Source organism: Amblyomma maculatum, chromosome 6, assembly GCF_055883805.1.
Source record: "Amblyomma maculatum isolate TAMU_Amacu chromosome 6, ASM5588380v1, whole genome shotgun sequence".
NCBI classification, from domain to species: Eukaryota; Metazoa; Arthropoda; class Arachnida; order Ixodida; family Ixodidae; genus Amblyomma; species Amblyomma maculatum.
This window is the reverse complement of record NC_139349.1, coordinates 14,212,920-14,234,911: the sequence shown is the minus strand read 5'-3', so window position 1 is coordinate 14,234,911 and position 21,992 is coordinate 14,212,920. Positions and strand designations below refer to the sequence as shown.

Below are 21,992 nucleotides of genomic sequence, written 5' to 3'. Positions count from 1 at the left end.
TAGGGACGAAATTATTGGCGTTTGTCATTTTGTAGTATCTCGAGCAGCCCGTCGCTGGGAATTGGGGCGGAAGCAAATGGCTCACATTGCATGGTTCGCCCTGCGACGAGCCATGGCTAGCTTCGAAACTATAGCCGTTGCATACAAAAATGGGCCGTATCCGCAGACCTTCATCTAAGAACGCCTAGGAGCATACCCCCCCCCCCCCCCCCCCCCCCCCCCCCCCCTCGTAGAAGCGGTGCGGCATGTGCACTCCTAGATTTTCCTTTTACGACAGGATGACACACATATATTGCGGCGGTTACGAAAATGGAGCAACCGCAGACAACGGCGTGCTCCTACGCGGAGCGCAGAGCAATTATTCTCAGGGAGACAGCCCGAATTCTTCCGCGTACTGTTGACACAAGCACGTAACCTCACGGCTAAAAAACTCTGGCCTCGCTCTTTTGCCTTTCTGCTGGCAACGCAGGGTGGCCGACAGAGAAGCACCGCGCGCGGGCGGCCGGCTCCGTTGTGCCGACAGGAGACATGAATCAAATTCCGGGCGAGGCAGCAGCCTCTCTCGAAATGGGGAGAGGGCCTCTGCAAACTTTCACCGGGTTCGCGTCGCGCGAACGCTGATGGCGGCGGCAGCCGCGGGCGACGCAAGACGAGTGCTGGCAGGGCTGCTCCGCCGTTATGCGCGCACTCGGCGGCCGTCATTGGCCGGGAGTCCGGGAGAGCCGGCGGCTCCCTTGATTACGCCCACAGTAAATCAGGCCCGCGGGCCAGACAGCCTGCCGCCAACGTCGGAGGAAAGCGCTCTCCTCGAGACCACCTCGGCGCTGGTCCGGAGCCTCGTGCCATCGCCGCGGGGCCGGATGCTGCCTGTCTGCTGCCCGTCCGATTCGCCCGAGGCGCTTCGCTCGTAGTCTTTGCCTTTGCTGAGCAGTGCCGTATGAGATATTGCTGCGGGATTAGTGGCCGCTGAATTTCATTCTGGGATATCTTTACGATTGGTGTACACAGTATGTTGTTGTACGGTGGCAAAATGGCAGCTTTTACATTTCCATTCTAATTTAAATGTTTCGTTTCGTTTATGGGGCTTAACGTCCCAAAGCCACCCAGGCTATGAGATTAACTTAAATATAATATAGCCTTACTTAAGTTTGCCGTAGTAGCCGCTACTACGATGTTGGATGCTCCCTTCAAGGCGAAAAAGAAAAAAAAGAAGGCAAGATAAGAAAAAAATTGTATGCTGAGATGTCGACGCACGTTATTGAATTCCAAGGTGCAGAAATTATTTCAGAGCCCCCTACAACATCATGCATCAGAGTACACACCGTTGCCTTTTGGAGCAATCAATTCACAGTCTTCATAGTACCAGAGTCTGGCAAATTCGTTCATTCTTCAAGTCTGCTGGGTTTATCAGCAACAATCACTTTTGCAAAACAAGAAACAATTTGGAGGTCAGATATTTATGATTTGCGCTACTGCTTGACTTAAGTGGGTCTTCAATGTGAGAGCGGTTGAAATCAGCATTGCCAGTAGCTTAGCATATCGCTCAGAAATCTCTCAACAAAGGCTGCTGGGAGCGCTCACAGTTGAGCTTAGGAATGGTAGCTTTTTTATTTTAGATATTGTAACGGTTACTTTGATCTTTAGGTTTAAGCCGCGCAAACGGAGGGTAGGGGCGAATGCATCGAATAAAATTACGGAGGCCGTTTATGGGTCCCTGAAATGCTACTTAAGGTAATATTCTAATGCAAGAAATCCATTTAGGTGGTCCTTATGAATACTCGAGTAAAATTTAGAAGCTTTGCGTTGAGCGCATAATTTAAAAATACTATTCGAAATATGCTCCTGGCGACCGCTCGCGACCGATTGGGACGACATATCCCTGAGCGCACCACACGCAAGCCTCCCGTGTTTTCCTAGTAAGCACATATATCAATCTCGCTACCACTAGAGAGTGGAAATCTGAGCAAGCTAGTTCTTCGCCGGTGTGTCTAAACAGCATTGCATTTACTTCAGAAAGCTGCTATAAACACTGATATCAAGGAAGAAAGTCTACAGCGTAAAGATCTACTTGTGTGCACTAGCCCAGCTCGCTACACACCCAATTAGTCATTCTTGGTTTGCCTCGATGCTTTCTGCAAATTAAAAACACAGCTTGATGCTGAAGAAAGACTAAGGTAAATTTCAGCGATGATAATATTAACGAAGTTACCATGGGGGAACAATGAAACAATGTTAAACAAACAAAGGTATTTATGTGGGGATTGCTAAATTTCTTGGGTGTTCTGTGCGGTGCCAGATTGTCGGCATAGACAGCTGAGGCTGTTAGGTCACAGCACCCTTCATGGTCATCAGAGGGAGACGCCCGGAATAGAAGAGCTCAGAAATATCTGTGAACGGCTTCGTTTCCTCATAATGATTCCAGGTGACCCAGAAACCAGATGAGATAGGCTTGGCTGAGTGACAACCCTAACCTGACCATTATTTTGTCCTGCTACGCCAGCGTATATATGATGTTGGATAGCTCGTCTAATTTCTTCTTCAGTGCTTCTCCTCTTGGTTTTCTCCTTTCAGCGTTGGAATGCGTATTGCGTTCAATCGGATACATATTGATGCCTCTCTTCACATCGCGTGGCATCTGTTTCCTCTGTTCGCAGTACAGGACAGATTAATATGGAAATTTTCGTGCGGTTCTCTGCCTATAGTTTTGTGACGGTGAGCCTGTTGAGTTGTGAGAGTCATTGTGGTTCCGACATCTCTTTTCCCACCCCAAATCCTCAATGTCCACCAGCCATATCAAAACCCACCCGCTGAGTACAGGGGCACCCAACAGATGCACAAGACAGGCTTGGCAGTGCGCGTGATTTCGCTCTTGCCCGTCTTATCCGCTTTTTTTTTTCTCGTGTTGGCGGCAGTTGTGGGATTGAATACCCAGCTTTTTACGGGTGTTTGTATAATTATCCACGGAAAATTAGGGTTATTGCTTAGCACTCACACAACTGCAGCCAGCGCGAGAACAAAGGGTGAAGAAGAAGACGCGGAAGAACAAAATCACGTGCGCTGCCTGTCTTGTTGAGCTGTTGGGTGCACCTGTTCTCAGCGAGCGAGAGTTGGGACGGCCAGTGGACATGGAGGATTCGGAGTACGAGTCGACAGGTGAGCGCCGATCCTTTGCCTACTTCGCCATGGCACCTTCTCCATGGTGCGGCAATGTGATTGAGCGACATTGATTTATAGCAGCCCTCGCGGTGCCTCAGTGGTTGCGATTCATCCGGCACATTAAGCTCTAAATAATGGAAGCAGCGCTGGAAGACTATTAAAGGTACTTGTTTGCGAGGTGGCATAGCATTTAGGCGTAGCCCGGCTGGAAATATTTGCAGCAAAAAAAAAAAAGAATAAAAAGGATGACCTTATTTCTGGCTTGCAGCGATCTCAACCTCGGGGGTTATGACGTTCTGCTATGAAGCGTTGCTGCTTCAGCTGTGCCACGGTGGCAACATTCCGACGCATGAAATCATCCGGCACGTCTTTCAAATGAAACGAAATGCAGATATGTCACGCCCAAGATGCGTACCATTACTGTACCCTGAGCTTCTTAATCTTGGAAAGCTCGTATAGACTTCTCTATAGCACCATTCGCGCGCAGTCTAGAAGACTCACCAGAGTAGTATACCGTCTCTGTGCACTGTTGTTAAGAATCCCAGAGTCACGGTCGTTCTTAATTTTTAACGCAACTCTTCTTTAACAGTTTTAACTACAGTTATTATATAGTTTTCGTTTAAAATAGTGCTGCACTGGGCTGCGAAACCAACATAACTTTTGCGTTTTATTTTTAGTAGGCGTGCAAATGTTCTCGCGAGATAATTGCTAAAGCCTTTTTTGAACTACTTGAGAGCAGCCTGCTAAGCTGGTCCGATTATGCTTCTAGAGCACAGGTAACATGTGTTGAGTCCTTCAGACTCTTTTGCCGCACCCCTAGGCGAGTAGGTGAAGAAAGCGAGTTAGCTAAGTCCCGAGGCAGCAGGATATTGTGGATTAGCAGTCTTTTGGTCCCAGCGTTTCCTGTCGTCGTGCAACAAGGATTACGCAGCGTAGCGCAGACATAGGCGAAGCATGGCTGAATGCAAATGGAGAAAACGCAGCACGTTTATTGTTGTCTCGGCTAAGGTCTAAATGCAGTACCGAGCATTAGGTTTCGTATATAGTAGTCTTCGTTGGAATGAACGAGCGATTTGAACTTGGATATAATTTTGGGCAGTGAAAGAAAAATTCCTGACAAAATTACTAAGCTTATCGATGTACTCGTTTCTGCGCACACCTCGGGAAGGATTCCAGTTGTTGCTCGCAACTCGTGGATACCACGGAGCACCCGATCCGTTCACTCTGCACGCTGCTGAAGCGAATGTGCATGAGCTCCGTGTACAACGTAGTACTTTTCTGAGCTTGTGTGGAAGAAGTCGTCGCTGGCATTGAAATTCGAAGTCGCTGTTTCTGGCACACTCGCTGTGAACATAGCTCTTGTATCTGACCTTTCGATATTCTGCAGTTGAGGCAGAGAGAGTTCTGTTATTCTACCTGCTAACTCCAAGGCGGAAAATGCACACTAGAGATAAAATGTTTTAACATGTATTAACTTTAGCGATTCTACGTGTAACAGACCAGAATAGGTGCCTCTGAACAGACACGGGCTCTCGCGTTAGGGTGGAGGTGAACTGACATTGTCAATAATAATAATAATAATAATAATAATAATAATAATAATAATAATAATAATAATAATAATAATAATAATAATAATAATAATAATAATAATAATAATAATAATAATAATAATAATAATAATAATAATAATAATACGAAATGTGGATTTAATAGTTGGGTCGACAATCTAGCGCTGCCAGTAGTTCGGGCACAGCAGGATCGAATTGCCAGCCGCAGGGCACAGCTTCAGTGCGAGAGATGGGCGCCGGAGACAAGCGATGGTGATGGCGATGCCGCAGCGTTGTCTGTTCTTTGTCTTCTTGACAATAATAAAAAATACGCTATTTGCGGACCAACAGATGTCAGCAAAAATGCGGTTGTTGAACTGAGTAAGCGTAGTCCTTCACTTTTCTTTTTCCGAATTATGCTTGTTGCTGACAGTTTTTTTCTTCTCATTTTGTACTTTATTTCAACGACAGACAGCGGACTTGACGTACGGTAAGCAGCGCTCTCCGTTACCTTTCTATGAGCATGGAGTTTGGATTTCGCCTGTAAAATGCATACTTTCCTGACCGTGACATTGAAATGGCGGCTGATAACCCACAAAAGGTTCACAGTGCAGATATCTACATATGACGCACTGTTCGTGCCATTCTCTTAAGTGTTAGTGTATTTAATGCTTCGTTTTTGTATTTACGACCAAACGGGCTGCCCTGCACAAAATGTTTTGAATCACGTCAAGCATTCTCCAATGCTCAGCAAGGCTCTGTACCCACTACAAAGGTGTTCACAGGTCCCTCAGGCATCCTTTCGATTGAAGAATCCGTAGCGTTACCTTCGCTGAACCCTTTCAAAGCTTACAGAATGACCTCACGAAAACACTCCGAACTGAGAGGCGCGATGAAACCGGCTGCGGGTCGAGCAAAGCGTCGAAACGCGCACGCACAGATACTGCAACATCCCCACATGACGCTTCTATTCTACGTCTAACCGAGGTGTTGTCATCGTGTTCCCCCTAAAACAGCAAGAAGCGGGCCTTTCCCATTCCAACTCCTAAGGGAGCGTTCATGTTCGTGGGGGTGGCGATGATCATCGCACTTCTGGGCATGGCTGGCTACATCTTCTACAAGGGTGAGTCAGAACACTCCAAACTGAGGTTGATACGTTTCGAACTTTTCATCTGTTGCTTATGTGCAGCTTTGGGACGTTCGCGAAGAAACTGCGCTGATCACATTGCTGGACACGTCAGGACGTGGTACCAGTCCTAATAAAGTAACAACTAAATAGACTAGCTGCCATGAAAGCCAATGTCTAGTATTCGTGGTGTCTATGGCAATCCTATATTATATATCTGGTAGCGCTGCTAGTGTTTCTCAACGTGCCGAAACCTGTGAATTGGACAGGCGGTTAACTGCGGGAATTACTGAAGATGACACACAAACCGAAAGGTGCGCAAAAGTGATTCATCGCTGTTTGTTTTATGTGGCATGTTTTTATCCTCCACTGCAGTGGGCTCGGACGAGTGTGGTGCGTGTTACAACAGGTGAAAGGCGCAGGTCTTACGGTTACATCTAGCCCGCTCTCACTCATTCTATCGCCTTCAATCTACAGGGCACAGCCTAGCGAAGCTTGTGTTTTCTACGTTGCGCGGCTCCTCCATACCCGAACGAACACTGACGCCTTCTTCTTTCTCAGTTGCTGTGTTGACACACCTATCCGGCCCAAATGTCGGTGCATTGAATGCCTTATGTTTCCTGCTACAGAAGCTAAGGATGACCGGTGCAATGTGCCAGAAGTTCAGATCCGACTTGAGGTTAGCATTAAAGGGACCACATAGCGCGATAACACGCTGGGGCGAAGTCAGGACAGGAGAAGTGCCATAACGGTTTTGTCTCGTCTCACGCTTCTAAGTATGCTGTGCTGCTTGTTTCATGGTGAATTGCCAAACTCCCCAAACCTTGTCAGCTAGATTATCTTACGTTTACGCGAGATGGCCGGAAGCACTTCACTCGTACAAGTGACGAGATAGTTTCGTCTTCAGTGAAGCGGATACTCTGAGCAAAATAAGCACAAGAAAGTAACGCTAGGGCCGACCTGCGTTTTATGCCATTGCAAAGCAAAACGTGCTGGGAGGAGAACTGTCGTTCGGGGAGGCTTTGAATATTCGTAAATTCCCCTGCACTTGTCGCACTGACAACTTCTGCGGACAGATCCTCTTCGGTAGTGCCGATATATTAAAGTTTAAGCCCGTGCATAAATAACGATGCGATTTGCTTTCTTTTTTTCAGGACCAGATTCAAAATCCCATCGCCTCGTCGCAAGTACTGCAAGTAGTGCGGCCCCAAAGGCGAGGAGTGAGTTTCTTTCTTTTCATTTGAGCAGCTGAGAGACTCGAATGGCACAGCGGATATGACCCTATAATATAAAGAAGCACACTATTCGTCACCACAGCTGGTGACTTTGACAGGTGTGTGGAAGCAGGCTATGCACACGAAGCTATCAAAAGCATCTCAACGATGGATCAGTAACTATTGTGGGAAATTACAGGAAATGGTGCGTGAAAATTTCTGACCCGTTGTGAGCAGTACCATAGTGTTTGGGCTTTCTACCTCAAAGGGGAAAAAAATAACAGCCGATTTGACTCCGCCAGCCAATGCAGTATCACGCGAAAGCGTCTGAATCTCGACTGTTTATTCACAAAAGGACTTTCCGAAGTGATTCTGAGTGCGGGCCATCTAGATTTACAGGCTGGTTCTAGACAATTTTGGAGAGAAGCCAAGTCGATTTTGAACGTATAGATCAATTCAACCTTCGAATTGCGGAAAGTCAATTTTAGGGGTAAGTCACAAAAATTTGGGGTGGGCTGACTCGAATTTGATAGTGTGGGCCAGGTCGTTTTCATTCTCGAATCGAGCAGTAAGTTTCGGGGGTGGGCCACCCAAATATTGGGCGTCGACCAAATCTATTTTAAAGTCTGAGACTGAGGTGATGTGTCCAAACAGCCAGTTAGCTGGGAACTGACCCATAACCCACAGTTGCCTCAGTACCTTACTATGATTACACTTGATTTAGCTTGATTGGACTTCGCCCTTTTGGCGCGCCTGGCAGAATCTCCCCACAGAGACCGTTTTTTTTTCTTGACATTTTGTTTTCTTATTACATAGCTACACCAACTGAGAAACAGCTAAACAGGAACAATACAGACAATAACTGTTTCCTCAGTCCTGTTCCCGACGATATTTGACTTTGTAGGCCGGCTGTTAATCCACTCGGACAGTTCTAGCGTAAGGCGGCTCCTTCGGCAGCTCGGTGACGGCCAATGCCATTATCCTCCGATAGTGCGCAATAGGCGGATGCCTTTCTTTCGAATTGTAGCGACACTCCTGAAAATCTGACGACGACGTCCACTTTGATCACGCATCCCGGAGGCTTCACGTTCCACCTCACGAACGGGTAATTTTGCCATTCGCGATGCTTCTCACGCTCTCGAGCAGGCCGAATCTCGGCTGCCATCAGTAGCTATCCCACAGCTATACAATATGAACTGGAGGGCTAGTTGTTCTGACATCTTCAAGTGGTGCAGCGCAACGGCGCAATGTTATTTCTGCGGCGCCAGGGTTTATATAGCGCTGGCACCCTGAATAAACTTACGTTGTCAGTTCAGCGCTGTGTCTGTCCCATTCTCTTGTCTAGGCTTCGTGCCGTTGCGCTGCACCACTTGAAGATATCCCAAAGCCCCACGCCCACTGTGACGAAGGAGCGAATGCCGGCGTGAGCTCCGCTTCGGGACTCAAAGAGGACGAGGATTAGATCAAGGGCATATCGGGTGCGCTGGGCATAGACTATGTTGCAGCGTCACCTCCAGTATCGACGCCAAGCTAGCGGACAAACCGCTAATAGCCTCGACTCGAGCGAACTCCGCTGTGAGCCGCGATGAAGATAAAGCGATCAGGGACGAATCGGGAGCGCTCGTGCTAAGTTGTGTCAGGTGATGTATGGCGGGACGGCCACCGTAAGTGAACTCCTTATAAAAAATTTTCGCAGTGCAGCACTGTATATAAGAATAGCCCTGCTAGATCAAACACAACCACTCATTGCGTGCCATTACAAACGATTAGCATCAGTGTGGAGGACGGCGATATAACTGGGCAGGAAAACGATAATAACAAAGGCTTCGTGTGGGAGTTGAGGCGGCAGTCTATCTTGCTGTGTCTGGGTTTTATGTCGGGGTTTTAGAATATGCAGAAGTACTAGGAATCGACTTTTTTTGCTCCATCCCCTTGGCAGCAGATTAGGGACAATCTATATATATATGATGCGCGCAAAAAAAAAAAAAAAAAGAAGTGTAATAATGTGTACACTTGAGTCAGTTGGTTTAAATATAATAAAAACTTAAAGGGTCACTGCAGGAGCCTCAATGGAAGAATGCGGGAGCATTACCGCTGCCGGGACGTTTTTGTAAGTTTTACTGCTGTACTTTTTGACGTATGTATCTTTATATTTTTTTAAACTGCTCGTCTTTTTCAAATGCTGTTATTTTATTCTTTTCATTTACCATTATCACAAATTAGAAATATTTTTATTATTACATTATCATTATTATTAACTACCGTCATTGCTAGTTATCGTTACTTTTTACATAGAATTGGTTCACAGGAAAGGAAAGGCACAGTATCTGTCCCACTTTCTTTGTAGACACCTGCACCACGCCGTAGGGGCACAGTCATACTGGTTTGGTTTGGTTTGTGGGGTTTAAAATCCCAAAGCAACTCAGGCTATGAGAGACGCCGTAGTGGAGGACTCCGGAAATCTCGACCACCTGGGGTTCTTTAACGTGCACTGACATGGCACAGCACACGGGCGCCTTGCTTTTCGCCCGCATCGAAAAGCTGCCGCCGAGGCCGGGATTCGATACTACTACACTGGGCTAAGCCTCATGGCTTCACCTTTTGCTTCCACATTTTGCGTTCAAGACATGTCCTCACCAACACAGCCTGTTAAGGCTTTCTCCTTAATAAACAAGCAGAAAACGAAAGGCTGAGACGCATAGTACGACAGCTGGAAAGGACAGTCTACGTGTACAGGTGTTCCCGCCACGATTTTGATTATTATCACCGTATTCGAAAGAGGAGGAGGGGAGGAAGAGTTAGGCGAGCTTTCAAAAGCTTTAAAAGCGCATTCTTTGACTTAGAAAAGATGCCACTGCGCTTCGTGCCGCATTACCCTTAATGTCTGGTTTAATTCAAACAAGTTTCGCTTTTTAAGAAGGACTAACTCGTTCTGTTCTCGTGGCTTCTTGTGCAGTTGTTGCTAGCCATTTGAGAAAGCTCATGAACTCGCAGCTTATGGCAGGTTTTGCCCAGGCAGTGTGTTGAAGTCAAACTGCTTCCAGTCAGTTTCTAAGACATTTTATATGCCTCCACTGCTAGGAAAAAGTCTTCTTCAGTGCTCAAATTTAAAATCGCCTAATTCTGGCGAAGCCTGAAGAGCAAGAAAGACAGGAATTTGACAGAGACACAGCACACAGCGCTGCGTCCTGTGTCTCTCTCACGTCCATGTCTTTCTTGCGCTTCAGGCTTTGCAAAAATGAGCCAACTCTATCAATTAGCCAAAGAAACAGCCTTTTTAAAGACGTCGCTGAAGCCAGTACTTCAGTTCTATTTAGGCGTTTGCAGGTGATGCTAAGAAAATGTTGGTAGCGAGGGCTACAGTACGACAGCCGCTTCGCCTCTTCGCTGTGATCGCACTTTCGTCGTGGTCGCACATTGGCCGTGGTTGCACTGACCTTAGCCTACTCTACTCGCTGCTCTACCAGGTTTAACTATAGCTGAACTAATAATTAACCAGTACTCATGACAAATTAGTCACTAACTAACAATAATTAGTCTTTAGTCACCACTAATGACGACTGGTTATGACGTCATAGCATGGTGTCATCAGATGTGACGTCATCGCCACGTATAAAACAGGAAGTGCCGTCACAGTGCCGTCACAACCGGTCACGATGTCACGAGCGGTGATGACGTTCCCAGGCGATTCACGCATATACGAAGTTGACCCCGCCTGGCGTTCGATCCAGGCGTCTGTGCGGCGCCATTTATTTGGTGCTTACTCGAACGCCGCACCACACAGCAAATAGAAGCACTCAGTGCAGCAGGCATCAGCGGCTTTTCAAATTGGTTTACAAGAAAGAAAAGGCGTAGCATGTCTCACAGTTCACGGAGACCTTAACATCTAGTCAGGCGCGCGCGTGTGGTTTCAATGCGAAAGCATTAACTTCGCTATGTTCACAGATTTCTGTCCGCAGAACGTGTCCGCACACCGTGTCCGCAAAATCGTGTCCGCAGCAGTTGTGAGTAATTAAGAAGCGCTAGAGGTTAGCGAGTGATGTCATTCGATACAGGGTGACGTAATGCTGCGCCCGAAAAACAATTAGTTAATAAGTTAATTTGGTAATTATTCGAATAACTGGTTCACATGAAAGGAAAGGCGCAGTATCTGTCACACTTGTTCTGTGGAGACCTGAACCGCACCGTAAGGGATGGGAGGAAGGTTGGAGTGAAAGCGGAAAGAGAAAAAGCTGCAGTAGTGGAGACGTCAAGGATGTGACGCCACGCAACCGGAAGTAGAACCGAAAAAGGGGATAGGAAGGGATTGGCGCGCAATTTGAAAGTAGCTAAGACTAAAATGGGTAGGTGGTAACAACTTTTATTGCCACGAAATGAAAGGAATTATTTCGGGCTGGGGCGAGTCTAGGGTGGCCTCCAGTCGGGAGCGACCTCTTGAGCTCGCGTGACGAGGGCCAGTTGCGTAGTTTTTCATGGGCTGGCCAACAGCTTGTCCTATTCCTCCGCTGAGGGAGCTGGCAAGAGTGTCTTTGGAGGGGGATTGCTGGCGCATTCCCACAGTATATGGTCTTGAGTGGCCTGCGTCCCGTCACCGCAGTGCCGGCATGCAGGGTTGAATTCTCCGTTCGTAATTAACGATAGTCGGTAGGGGCTAAGAATGGCCTTTGTTTGTAGGCGTCTGAGTGTCGTGGCTTGCGCCCGGTCGAGATCGGGGTGAGGGGCGGGGTACGTGCATCTTAGCTCGCGATAAAAGTTTGTTACCTCCGCGTATGTGCGCGGTGCCTCGACAGGCGCGTCCGTTCCCGATAGATCTCCCGTCTCCCGGTTGGTTAAGCCTCGGGCTAGACGGTCGACCCCTTCGTTTCCGGAGTTACCCGCGTGAGCCGGAACCCATACGAGATTGATGTTGTGATTGAGAGATCGGTTGCGCAGAATTCGCGCCGCGAGTGCGCTTACAGAATTTTTGGCGAAATTTTGAACGGCGCTTTTTGAGTCGCTTAGAATAGTTTTGGTGTGGGGATCCGCGATGGCCAGTGCGATAGCTACTTCCTCTGCCTCGCATATGGAGCTAGCATGAAATGTTATGGCGTTAATGAAGGTTGACTTTGGAGCGGCCATACATGCCACGTATGCTCCGTTTTTGATGTGTTGAGCTGCATCCACGTACACTGCTTGTGGATCGTCCTCGTATTGTTTCTCAAGGGTCTGGGCCCTTGTCTTCCTGCGGGCATCATGTCTACCTGGTAGGAAGGTTTTGGCTATTGGTTTAACAACTACTCTACTAGTTATGTCAGCCGATAAATGGGATGTTGCGCACACCTCCTCAGTGGGGTGTATGTGGAGCTTGTCGAGAATTACGCGTCCCTCAAGGCTGCGTGACAAGCGGGTCACTTGTGCTGTCTTATGGGCTTCAATTAGTTCAGATAGCGTGTTAAAAATTCCTAACTGGAGTAGTCGATCTGAGTTAGCGTATACTGGTAAGCTAAGGGCCGCTTTGTATGCTGTTCTAATTATGCTATTAAGTGCATGTTCGTCCCTACGACGCAGATGATAGTACGGGCAAGCGTACATGATTCTGCTTATCATAAAGGCTTGAATGATCCTGCACAGGTCGGCTTCTCTCATACCCCTGCGACGTGTGGCAATGCGTCTCACCAGCCCACCTATCTGGTGCGCCGTGACGCGTAGCCGGCGTATAGTTTCTGTGTTCTGCGTATTATTCTGAATCAGCATTCCGAGAACTCTGATCGTGGCTACCGGGGGCATCGGATGGTCATCAGTGTGTAACTGGATAGGTTTTCGAGAATCTGGTTTTACCTGTGAAGCTTGTTTGTTCCTTATAACTAATAGTTTTGATTTAGCCGGTGAACAGGTAAGGCCGTTTTCCTGCACATAAGATAGCTCGTTGTAATAGATGTCGATAGCTCGTTGTAATGACTGTAATATCTCCATCGGAGCCAGAATTGGTCCATATGGTGATGCCGTCGGCGTATATGGAATGATGTATGTGTGGGATATCATCTAACAGACGCGGGAGGCCGCTCATAACGATGTTGAAGAGAAAAGGTGAAAGTACGGCGCCTTGCGGTGTTCCTCTCGTCCCTAGTGTAATTTTGTCGCTAACTTTGTCAACGAAATGGAGCGTAGCCGTACGCGCATTCAGAAAGGCAGCGATGTAGTCGTATGTCCGTTTGCCTACGTTTAACTGTGAGGGGTGATTGAGGATGGAAGCGTGTGACACATTGTCGAAGGCCTTACTCACATCGAGTCCCAGGATGGTTCGCGTGGCTCTTATGCGATTTGTATCTAGAATGTCTTGTTGAATTTGCCACATAAAAATGGGTAAACAAGAAGTGAATGTGACCTAGAGAATATGACGTCATGCAATCAGAATTAGAGCCGAAAAATGGCATAGGAAGGAATTGGCGCGCAATTTTTAAAGTACCAAGGGCTAAAATGGGTAAATGAAGTGAATTATGCCACTAGAAGCAACCAAAAGCAACCAACAGCAGCATCCGTGGTTTCGCATTACTCCAATGCACATTCTGCAGTGCAGTGTGTATGTGCGTGCACGCACATACACACACGGTGTGGGCGTGTGCGGCCACCGCGTGCCGACTCCGCTGTAGACGCAGCTAAGGCGCCCGAACGGAGAGAAGTACGTCTTGCCAAGCGGAGACGCCAAGATGCAGAGCGTAATAACAACAACGATAATAATAATAATAATAATAATAATAATAATAATAATAATAATAATAATAATAATAATAATAATAATAATAATAATAATAATAATAATAATAATAATAATAATAATAATAATAATAATAATAATAATAATAATAATAATAAATTGGTGCAGTGGTTACGGCGCTCGACTACTGTTCCCAAGAACGCGCGATCAAATCCCGGCCTCGGCTGCAGCTTTTCGATGGAGGCGAAAAGCAAGGCGCCCGTGTGCTGTGCGATGTCAGTGCACGTTAAAGAACCCCAGGTGGTCGAAATTTCTGGAGTCCTCCACTACGACGTCTCTCATAGCCTGAATTGCTTTGGGACGTTAAACCTCACAAACCAACCAACCAACCAACAATAAATTGGTTTGCAGGAAAGGCGCAGTATCTGTCATACTTGCTCTGTGGACACCTGAACCGTCTGTAAAGGAAGGGGAGGAAGGTGGAAGAGGAAATGGAAAAGAGGGAGCCGTCGTGGGTGACTAAGGAGTAATTTCGAGTGCTTGGGGATCTTTAACGCGCGCTGATATCGCACAGCACACGGATCGCCTCTCCGTTTCGCCTACATCGAAACGCAGCCGCGGGCAGAACGTAAAAAGCGGTGCATAGTAGCAGCCAAAAGAAATGAGCATAAGAAGGCGAATAGACCAGCGTGGACACCCAAACAAAGAGGAACGGCTTGCCAAACGGTGATGCCAGAGTGCCGAGCGCAATAGACTACGCATAACCGACGAAATGGGGTTTATGGAAGAGTTCAGTCAACAGGAGTCAACAGAAGAGGATGTGAAGGCATGTCGTACGACTTATCACTCAATTCGAGTTTGCGAAAGTGCATCTGCGACCCGGATATTTGAAGCACTTTGTGAACAATCCGTTTGGACACGTGTAGTGTGTACGAGATATGTGGCACCAAATTGACTTGACACCGGTGAGTAATACAATCTATGAGACTGCGTTTGGAGACTACCAAATCTAACTACTGTATAGAGAAATTGAGGCCTTTGCCACGGCTGCTCGATGGAAGCGCACTAGGTGCTTCCATCGAGCGGCCGTGCTGCTGCATACTACTTCACAAATCGTCGGCAGTCTTCGTCTCTGTTAATCAAAAGCTGTCTTAGCTGTCTCTCAAGAGGACAATGACGAAAGCTTATCCTTACCCTCCTATCATTTGCCTCTCATCGTTTGCCTCTTATCGGCGTTGGTTGTAGTGCTACATGTAATTGTTATGTGTAATTATAGAAGGAGGGTGGCTGCTGCAGGTCCTGATGGGGCTTGGACAGTTAGGTCACCGCCGCTTGCGGCGGGGGCTAGCCTGCCACCGAAATTTTATTGCGAAATGAACAATACTCTAGGTTTCAAGCCTTCAGCGCAGCGCGGCGGTAGCCACGTTCGTCTTACTCACTTGACGCTGTGACGTCACACCTCTCGTGACACTACGGCGAGACCTGGGCCACCAACTCAAGCGGTCGGCATAGCGCGACGGTAGCCACGTCTTACCCACGTGACGCTGTGATATCACACTCCGCGTGACACAAAAGCGAAAGATGGGCTCCCAACTCAAGCGGTCGGCGTGACGTGGTCTGAGCCGCGGTTCAGTTGGCCGGAGCTGCCAACTTGGGTCTCTCAATCCACATGGGACGGTTATGTCAGAATCATGCCTGCTAGGACCCTGGCATTCACGTTACCCCTGCAGGCCACTAAGGCACGTTCGTACGGCTTGTTTATAAAGCGGGGCTTTATATGTGGTCATGAGGAAGAAGAAAAAGAGAAGAACGCTCGGCCACTCGTAGCTTTCGCTCAATATTTAGTTCAGCAGCGTTGAATTCTTGGCATAGTTTTATCTGTTGTAGGCCGTCAGTGTACCCGCCACCGTTGCGGTGGTGGACGACGGCTGTTGCGACGCGCGTCTTTCTCTCCCTCTTCTTTTTATTTCTATTTTTTCTTCTGTCCGCACGAGGCAGCGGAGGTGGCTCAGCTACGGAGCCTGTAGCAGGCCCGTGGATTTTCTTTTCCTTCTCCCTTCAGTCGCAACAACAACAACGTCTTTCAATGGAGGCGAAAAGCAAAGCGTCCGCGTACGTATCAGTGAACGTTCACGAACCCCTCAGGTGGTCGGAATTTCTGGAGCCCTACACAATGCGTGCCTCATAGACTAAGACGTTGTGGGACATTAAGCCCCGTAATACTAAACGAGAACTTCCTTTCATTCCAGGAAATGAAGAAATATCAGCTCCTCCTGAGGGTAAGAAACTTGAGCATATTGCTTGTAGTTGAGTGCAATGCATCACTAAACTAATGAATCGAACAGTAAAATTACAATTGAAAAATATAGATTTCTGTGAAGTACACGAAATAGATGGTTAGTGCTGTGTGAAATCAAAAAATACAAGCAGGATTTTAATACCGGCATAGGCCTTTACAAATTCAAACAAGGTTAACATGGTGTGTGTTTCAGCTGCTAATCAGCTCTAATAATAATAATAATAATAATAATAATAATAATAATAATAATAATAATAATAATAATAATAATAATAATAATAATAATAATAATAATAATAATAATAATAATAATAATAATAATAATTAATAATAATAATAATAATTAATTTGATGTAATTATTTAATAATCAATAAATCATTAAATCAATCATTATTTATTATGCGCAGGGACAACCATGTGGTCTTCGTGCTGCAGCACAAATAAAAAACTAGAAAAAAGGAAATGCAAACACAAGCTTTACACAATAATAATAATAATATTATTAATAATAATAATAATAATAGGAAAGCCGCACTATCTGCCACACTTGCCGCCCAACAATTTATTTTCCCCGCGAAGAATTGCGCCATAACACGAGACAGCATTCGAAGTAATCTCGTGATTGTGTTGAAATGTATACTGATAGAATTACACAGGGAAAACATGCGGCGCAGGGCCCCAACACAGCACTTCGTCACTATAGCTGGCACCGGACGAGCACTGCACTTTGTCGTCCCGTTGTAACAACAGGCTTGTGAGAACCAGCAGCATATTATTCTGCTCGAATAATAGTCAACATATACATCGCAGTCCCTTTTTGCGCTGACATGCAATATAAGAAAGTACAGTACTGCAAGGCCTTGAAAGCGAGGATATAAAAAACACCACTACAGCATTTGCTGCCATAAAAAATAATTTGCCGCTTCTGCCAACATAAAAAGTCGCAGTCGTTCAGATTGTTTTTACACAAAACACAGCGCAACAAAATTGAGTTGCGTTCATTATTTGGCACGTTTCCGTGCAGACCATCTGCCACCAGAGCCAGCAAATCCAGCGCCACCAGCTGTTAAACGTAAGTATTTTTTTCTTCCCCTTTACTACCTTCACAATATGAGGAATAAACGAAGATTTTGGCCGATTCAGTTCTATACATGAAAGGTGCACAAATTTTGCGCCCCAAAAACAAAACGTCTGTGAGCAATCGAGTGGAACATGGCGGAAACTTGGTTGCCCTTTTTCTACCACATATTCCACAACTAAAGTAGCCAACTTCGTGCGTCACAACTGATGTTTGCGTATGAGCAAGAAAACTCGTTGGCTCGCTCTCCACAGCTGAATTTCAGTCGCAGTCATAGGCATATAACAATGCATGCGTGATCAATCAATGATATTTGCTTGCAGTTGTTGCTCATGTACTAACGAAGTGCTGTTATGGTTTCGCATAAACATGATGGTGGTTCTAGCATATATCTTATAAAGAAAAAAGTAACATGCGGCAATTACCTTTTGTTGGATGCTTAGGGGACATATCGAAAATTTCAGCGACAACTACCGTATAAAAAAGCCTACTGCCAGAAATTGTCCGTGGAGCCACAATCGCTGTTGCCCCGCCGGGGTGGTGCAGTGGTAAGACGCCCGACTACTGTGCCGGAGTTCCCGGGTTCGAACCCGACCGCGGCGGCTGCGTTTCGATGGAGGCGAAACGAAGTGGCGTCCGTGTGCTGTGCGATGTCAGCGCACGTTAAAGATCCCCAGGTGGTCGACATTACTCCGTAGCCCTCCACTACGGCTCCTCTTTCTCTCTTTCCACTTTCATTCCCACCTCCCTCCCTTCCCTTACGGCGCGGTTCGGGTGTCCACAGAGAAAGTGTGACAGTTACTGCGCCTTTCCCTTCCTGTGAACCAATTTAACTTAACTTACTTAACAATCGCTGTGGAACATCACCCGACAGTGATCGCTCGGGTGCGTTAACTGGGATAAGAAACCATTTTCACGGCTCGAGTCTGGAATAGTTTCTGTATTTCCATGCAGCTGTAAAATTTCTCACTGGTCAAGAATTTCTGCGACGGGAAGCTTTAGAGAATAAACACAAGGCGTCATTCGCCTTACACGAAGTTGCAGTGGCTTTGTAGTTTCAAAGTATTCGGGCTTGTTCTACTCGTTGAGTATATTGGACTTTCTAGAAAGCTCTACCTGCCAAGTTGGAAACTAAATAAACCCCCGAGGACAATTTCAATACTCTCTTAGGCTATGGATTGACTGAGAACTTTACAGTGCTGAACTGAGTATTGTGAACGTGCCGGTGACAGGTCCCAAGAAGAAAAGGTCAGCGGCATCTCAACCACCCAAGAAAAAAAGCAAGGCAACAAAAAAGACTGCGAAAGGTACGAGCTTTTTTTATTTCTTGCATTATTTCTTCAGTCTCTTTGATTTACGGCAGCTGGATGCGGCTTCGTAAGAAACGCATTTTGCTCTGGATATCGCTGATGCAACGCACAGCAGCACCAAGCAACATGGCATATTGAACTGTGCGATCTACGTGCTCTTCTGGTTAATGCTTCTCGACGCTAAAATAAGGCTTGAAATGACAGAAGTCAGGTGGAAACCTACCACACTGGCAGGTCCCCAATAACAGCAGTCGTCAGCAGCACTTAACTATAGTGCGATGCTGCTCTGTCGTTCATAGCGCCAGCGAGATCTAAAGGCTAGCGTGTTGCATTCCCATTTCTCACGGATGCCTTAGAGGCGACTTCACTTGCCGGTCGGAAGCGAAAGGTGTACAAGAGTCGCATAGCTGTCGCGATCGTGTAAATTACAATAAAGAGAGACATTGACCCAAAAATTGGACCGTACGGTTAAGGCAAGACCAGAAAAATGGGCTCCGCCACCGGCTGATTTGACCCCGCACGCCAGTTCTACGGCATGTGTAGTGACCTGTTGTACATGTTTTCTCTGCTTGCTTTCATTTTCTTCTCTCATTTCTTCACTAATCACGCGGTTTATGTACATCTACATGCAGCACGTCTGAGTGACATCTTCACCACGTCTGTCCATCTCTTCGGTACCTTTATACAAAGCGAGCACACACCAATCTCACCAGACGTCATTGCGATTGCGAACTTTGTAGGGTTACTGACTGAAAAAATGTTTCCCAGTGTCGCGATCCTTTTACCTACGCACCAACCCTGGGAGAGTCAAGGCTACTGCTCTCGAAAGCTCCGTGCAAACGACGACTCTAAGCCCCGGCTTTTTTATGTAGTATGGAGCGCTCTATAACGAGGAAATATATACACATTAGCGCTGAAAAGAGCGGTACAATTATATTGGTGGTGTCATGTGTTGGTCTTCGTCACTAGGCAAGGCCTTTGACTTATCATCGGTGGGAAAAAAAATGTGAGTCAGAATGATTGGAAAACTGTTCCGCTTAAAGCCAAGTTGGTACTTGTGCCGGGGACTTAAGGAGCGTCACGAAGCGTCCGAGGTTTGGAAGGCGTGAAAAAAGACCGCCGTATTTTGCAAATAGTTTCGTGCTTCCTGGGGAGCACTGGATTGCACAGCATGTTCTGCAGGCTGTTTTCAAAGTTGTATTCCAGACTAGATGAAAATCATCTTATACAACATCACCAGTTCGGCATGAGCAACCACCTTCCTTTATTAGTCTCGGATGCTTCGAAGATGCGAATGAAGGTAGACAGTGCTTTATTTTTTTGTTATTTTGGCAGCAATACAGCTTGCTAATGCTTCCAGGGCATTTTCTATTCGCTCTTTTTGAATTCTATGGGACGCACTGTTAAACTACTATGACGTGCACCATAACTGCGCCAAGTGCGCTTCGCACAACATTCGCTGCCATTTACCAGGATGTGCAGAAGATAAAGCTCAGATGTGGTTCTAAGCAGAGCACCACAGCTTCGGGTACAGGAACCAGGAGAGGGTTATTGGTGCGGCTGCGATTCTTAGCTCTCACTAGCTATTGTCCTTATGCCTACATCTTTACAGGAAGAAGTAATCAGAACATTAGGAAGTTTAACAAAACTTGAAGTTGGTCTAGATGGTGCATTGTAACTTGACTGAAGATAAAGCGCACGGGAAGACACACACAAGAGAAGAAGACACAGGACACGTGCTGGGAAGCGTACATGAGTAATGCAGGGCCAGAAGCTCGCGTCGCTGGATGCGCTTATAAATAAAATATTTTCAGCCAAATCAATGAAGGACCCGCATCCCGTCCCATGCACTTTTGTCACGAGCCTTAGGTGCTGCTTTTCACTAGGACTGCGAGTAACTGTTTCCAACCGCATCGAAAGTTAATGATGGTTTTTTTACCAGGCCACATGGAGTTGCCATTGCGGGGCAGTTACAAATCTCCGAAAAAAAAAAAAAAACGGTTGCAGTCACGTGGCCTTTAACTGCACGGGCAATACGATTTGTGTTCGCCCGCAGGTATACGCAAACGCCGCACCACGACGGATAGAGCCTTCCAAGACGCTCCGCGGGAGGCTGCGGAGGAGCAAGACGCCGAAAAGGTCGAGAAAGAGGAGGAGCAAGGTGGGCTCTGTGCACGAGTTTTCTCCCTCATGTGTCTATTACGGCAAAACCGATCTCATGCTCAACAGCTTCCTTGTAGCATTATTTTCTGATCTAATATTTATAAAAAAATATTTTAGCTGACGGCAGAAGAATTGCTCTGTTTACGTAATTAGAGTGTAGAATATATGTTAGAGTACATTGCTATGATTATATAATGATATATTGCAATAATATATTCAAATTATCAACCACAACATATGCCTGCGAAGGTGAGGCATGTGCTATTTTTAAGTGGGCATATATTTAGCTGTGCGATGTGAGTGCACGTTAAAGAACCCCAGGTGGTCGAAATTTCCGGAGCCTTCCACTACGGCGTCTCTCATAGCCTGAGTCGCTTTGGGACGTTAAACTCCACAAAACCAAAACCAAGCATATATTTAGTGATCGGCTAGAGGTATCTATAGGATACGATTGCAGTCTAACTGAAGTAACAAGTACGCGGGCTGGCTTTCTGCGCCAGGACAGCAGCTAGCGTGGGAGGGGAGGTGGTGAAGGGTGGCTGAAACTGGCCCTGATGGGGTTGGGACAGGTAGATCACCACCGCTTGCGGCGGGGGCTTGTTTGCCACCTAATTTTATCTGCTGTAGGCCGTCATTGCACACGCCACTGCTTCGGTGGTGGACGACGGCTGTTGTGGCGGCGCGCGTCTTTCTTTCCCTCTTCTTTTTCTTTCTTCTCTATTGTCTCTTTTGTCCGCACGAGGCAGTGGAGGTGGCCCAGCTACAGAGCCGGTAGCAGGCCCGTGCATTTTTTCTTCTTCCGACAGCCACAAAATGAACAAGAACAAGCTGGCGTGCGTGACGCGAGGTTATAAACAGCAGCTCAGTGCATCTCAAGTAGATTGGTTTGTAGTTTATAGGCTATACGTCCCAAAGAGACTCAGACTATGAGAGACGCCGCAGTGGAGGGCACCGCAAAGTTCGACCATCTGGGTTGATTTAACATGCACTGACATCGCACGGGCACCTTGCTTTTGCCATCTATAGAAAAGCGGATGCCGCGGCCGAGATTGAATATCGAGTAGAGAAAAATCTCATGGAGTGTCATTGCAAATATATTGATGGCAGCGTTAGGGTAAGCTGAGCAACGACAATGTGCGAAATATTCGGTACCTATTTTGAAGCGATAGCTTCACTCTGCTAGGTGTATCTACCTGTGTGCAGCAATCCCGAACATGGCGCTGTCAGGCTGACATGACTGAGCATTAACTTGACGTAGGGTTGCCTTGCATTACGTTTGGCAGGAGCTGATAACTCGGGCCTTTCATTTCAAGTGCGCGGATGGTATTGGAATCAGCCTTCTAGGACCCTTGCATTCTCGTTACCCCAAGGCCACTCAAGCACTTTCACACAGCGTGGGTA

The 21,992-nt window shown here is 46.8% G+C and overlaps 2 protein-coding genes across 4 annotated transcripts in view; one reads left to right on the top strand and one right to left on the bottom strand.

Moving 5' to 3' along the window:
• Positions 1-21,992, bottom strand: part of bru3 (CUGBP Elav-like family member bruno 3) — a 609,833-nt gene that overhangs the window by 392,743 nt on the left and 195,098 nt on the right. The gene's annotated exons all lie outside the window — the stretch shown is intronic.
• Positions 3,126-21,992, top strand: part of LOC146185128 (uncharacterized) — a 32,034-nt gene continuing 13,167 nt past the window's right edge. The window contains exons 1-4 of the mRNA XM_084607754.1: positions 3,126-3,199; positions 5,723-5,829; positions 6,987-7,052; positions 20,485-20,589. Of these exons, the coding sequence (XP_084463880.1) occupies positions 3,126-3,199; positions 5,723-5,829; positions 6,987-7,052; positions 20,485-20,589 (352 nt within the window). The remainder of the gene's footprint in view (positions 3,200-5,722; positions 5,830-6,986; positions 7,053-20,484; positions 20,590-21,992) is intronic.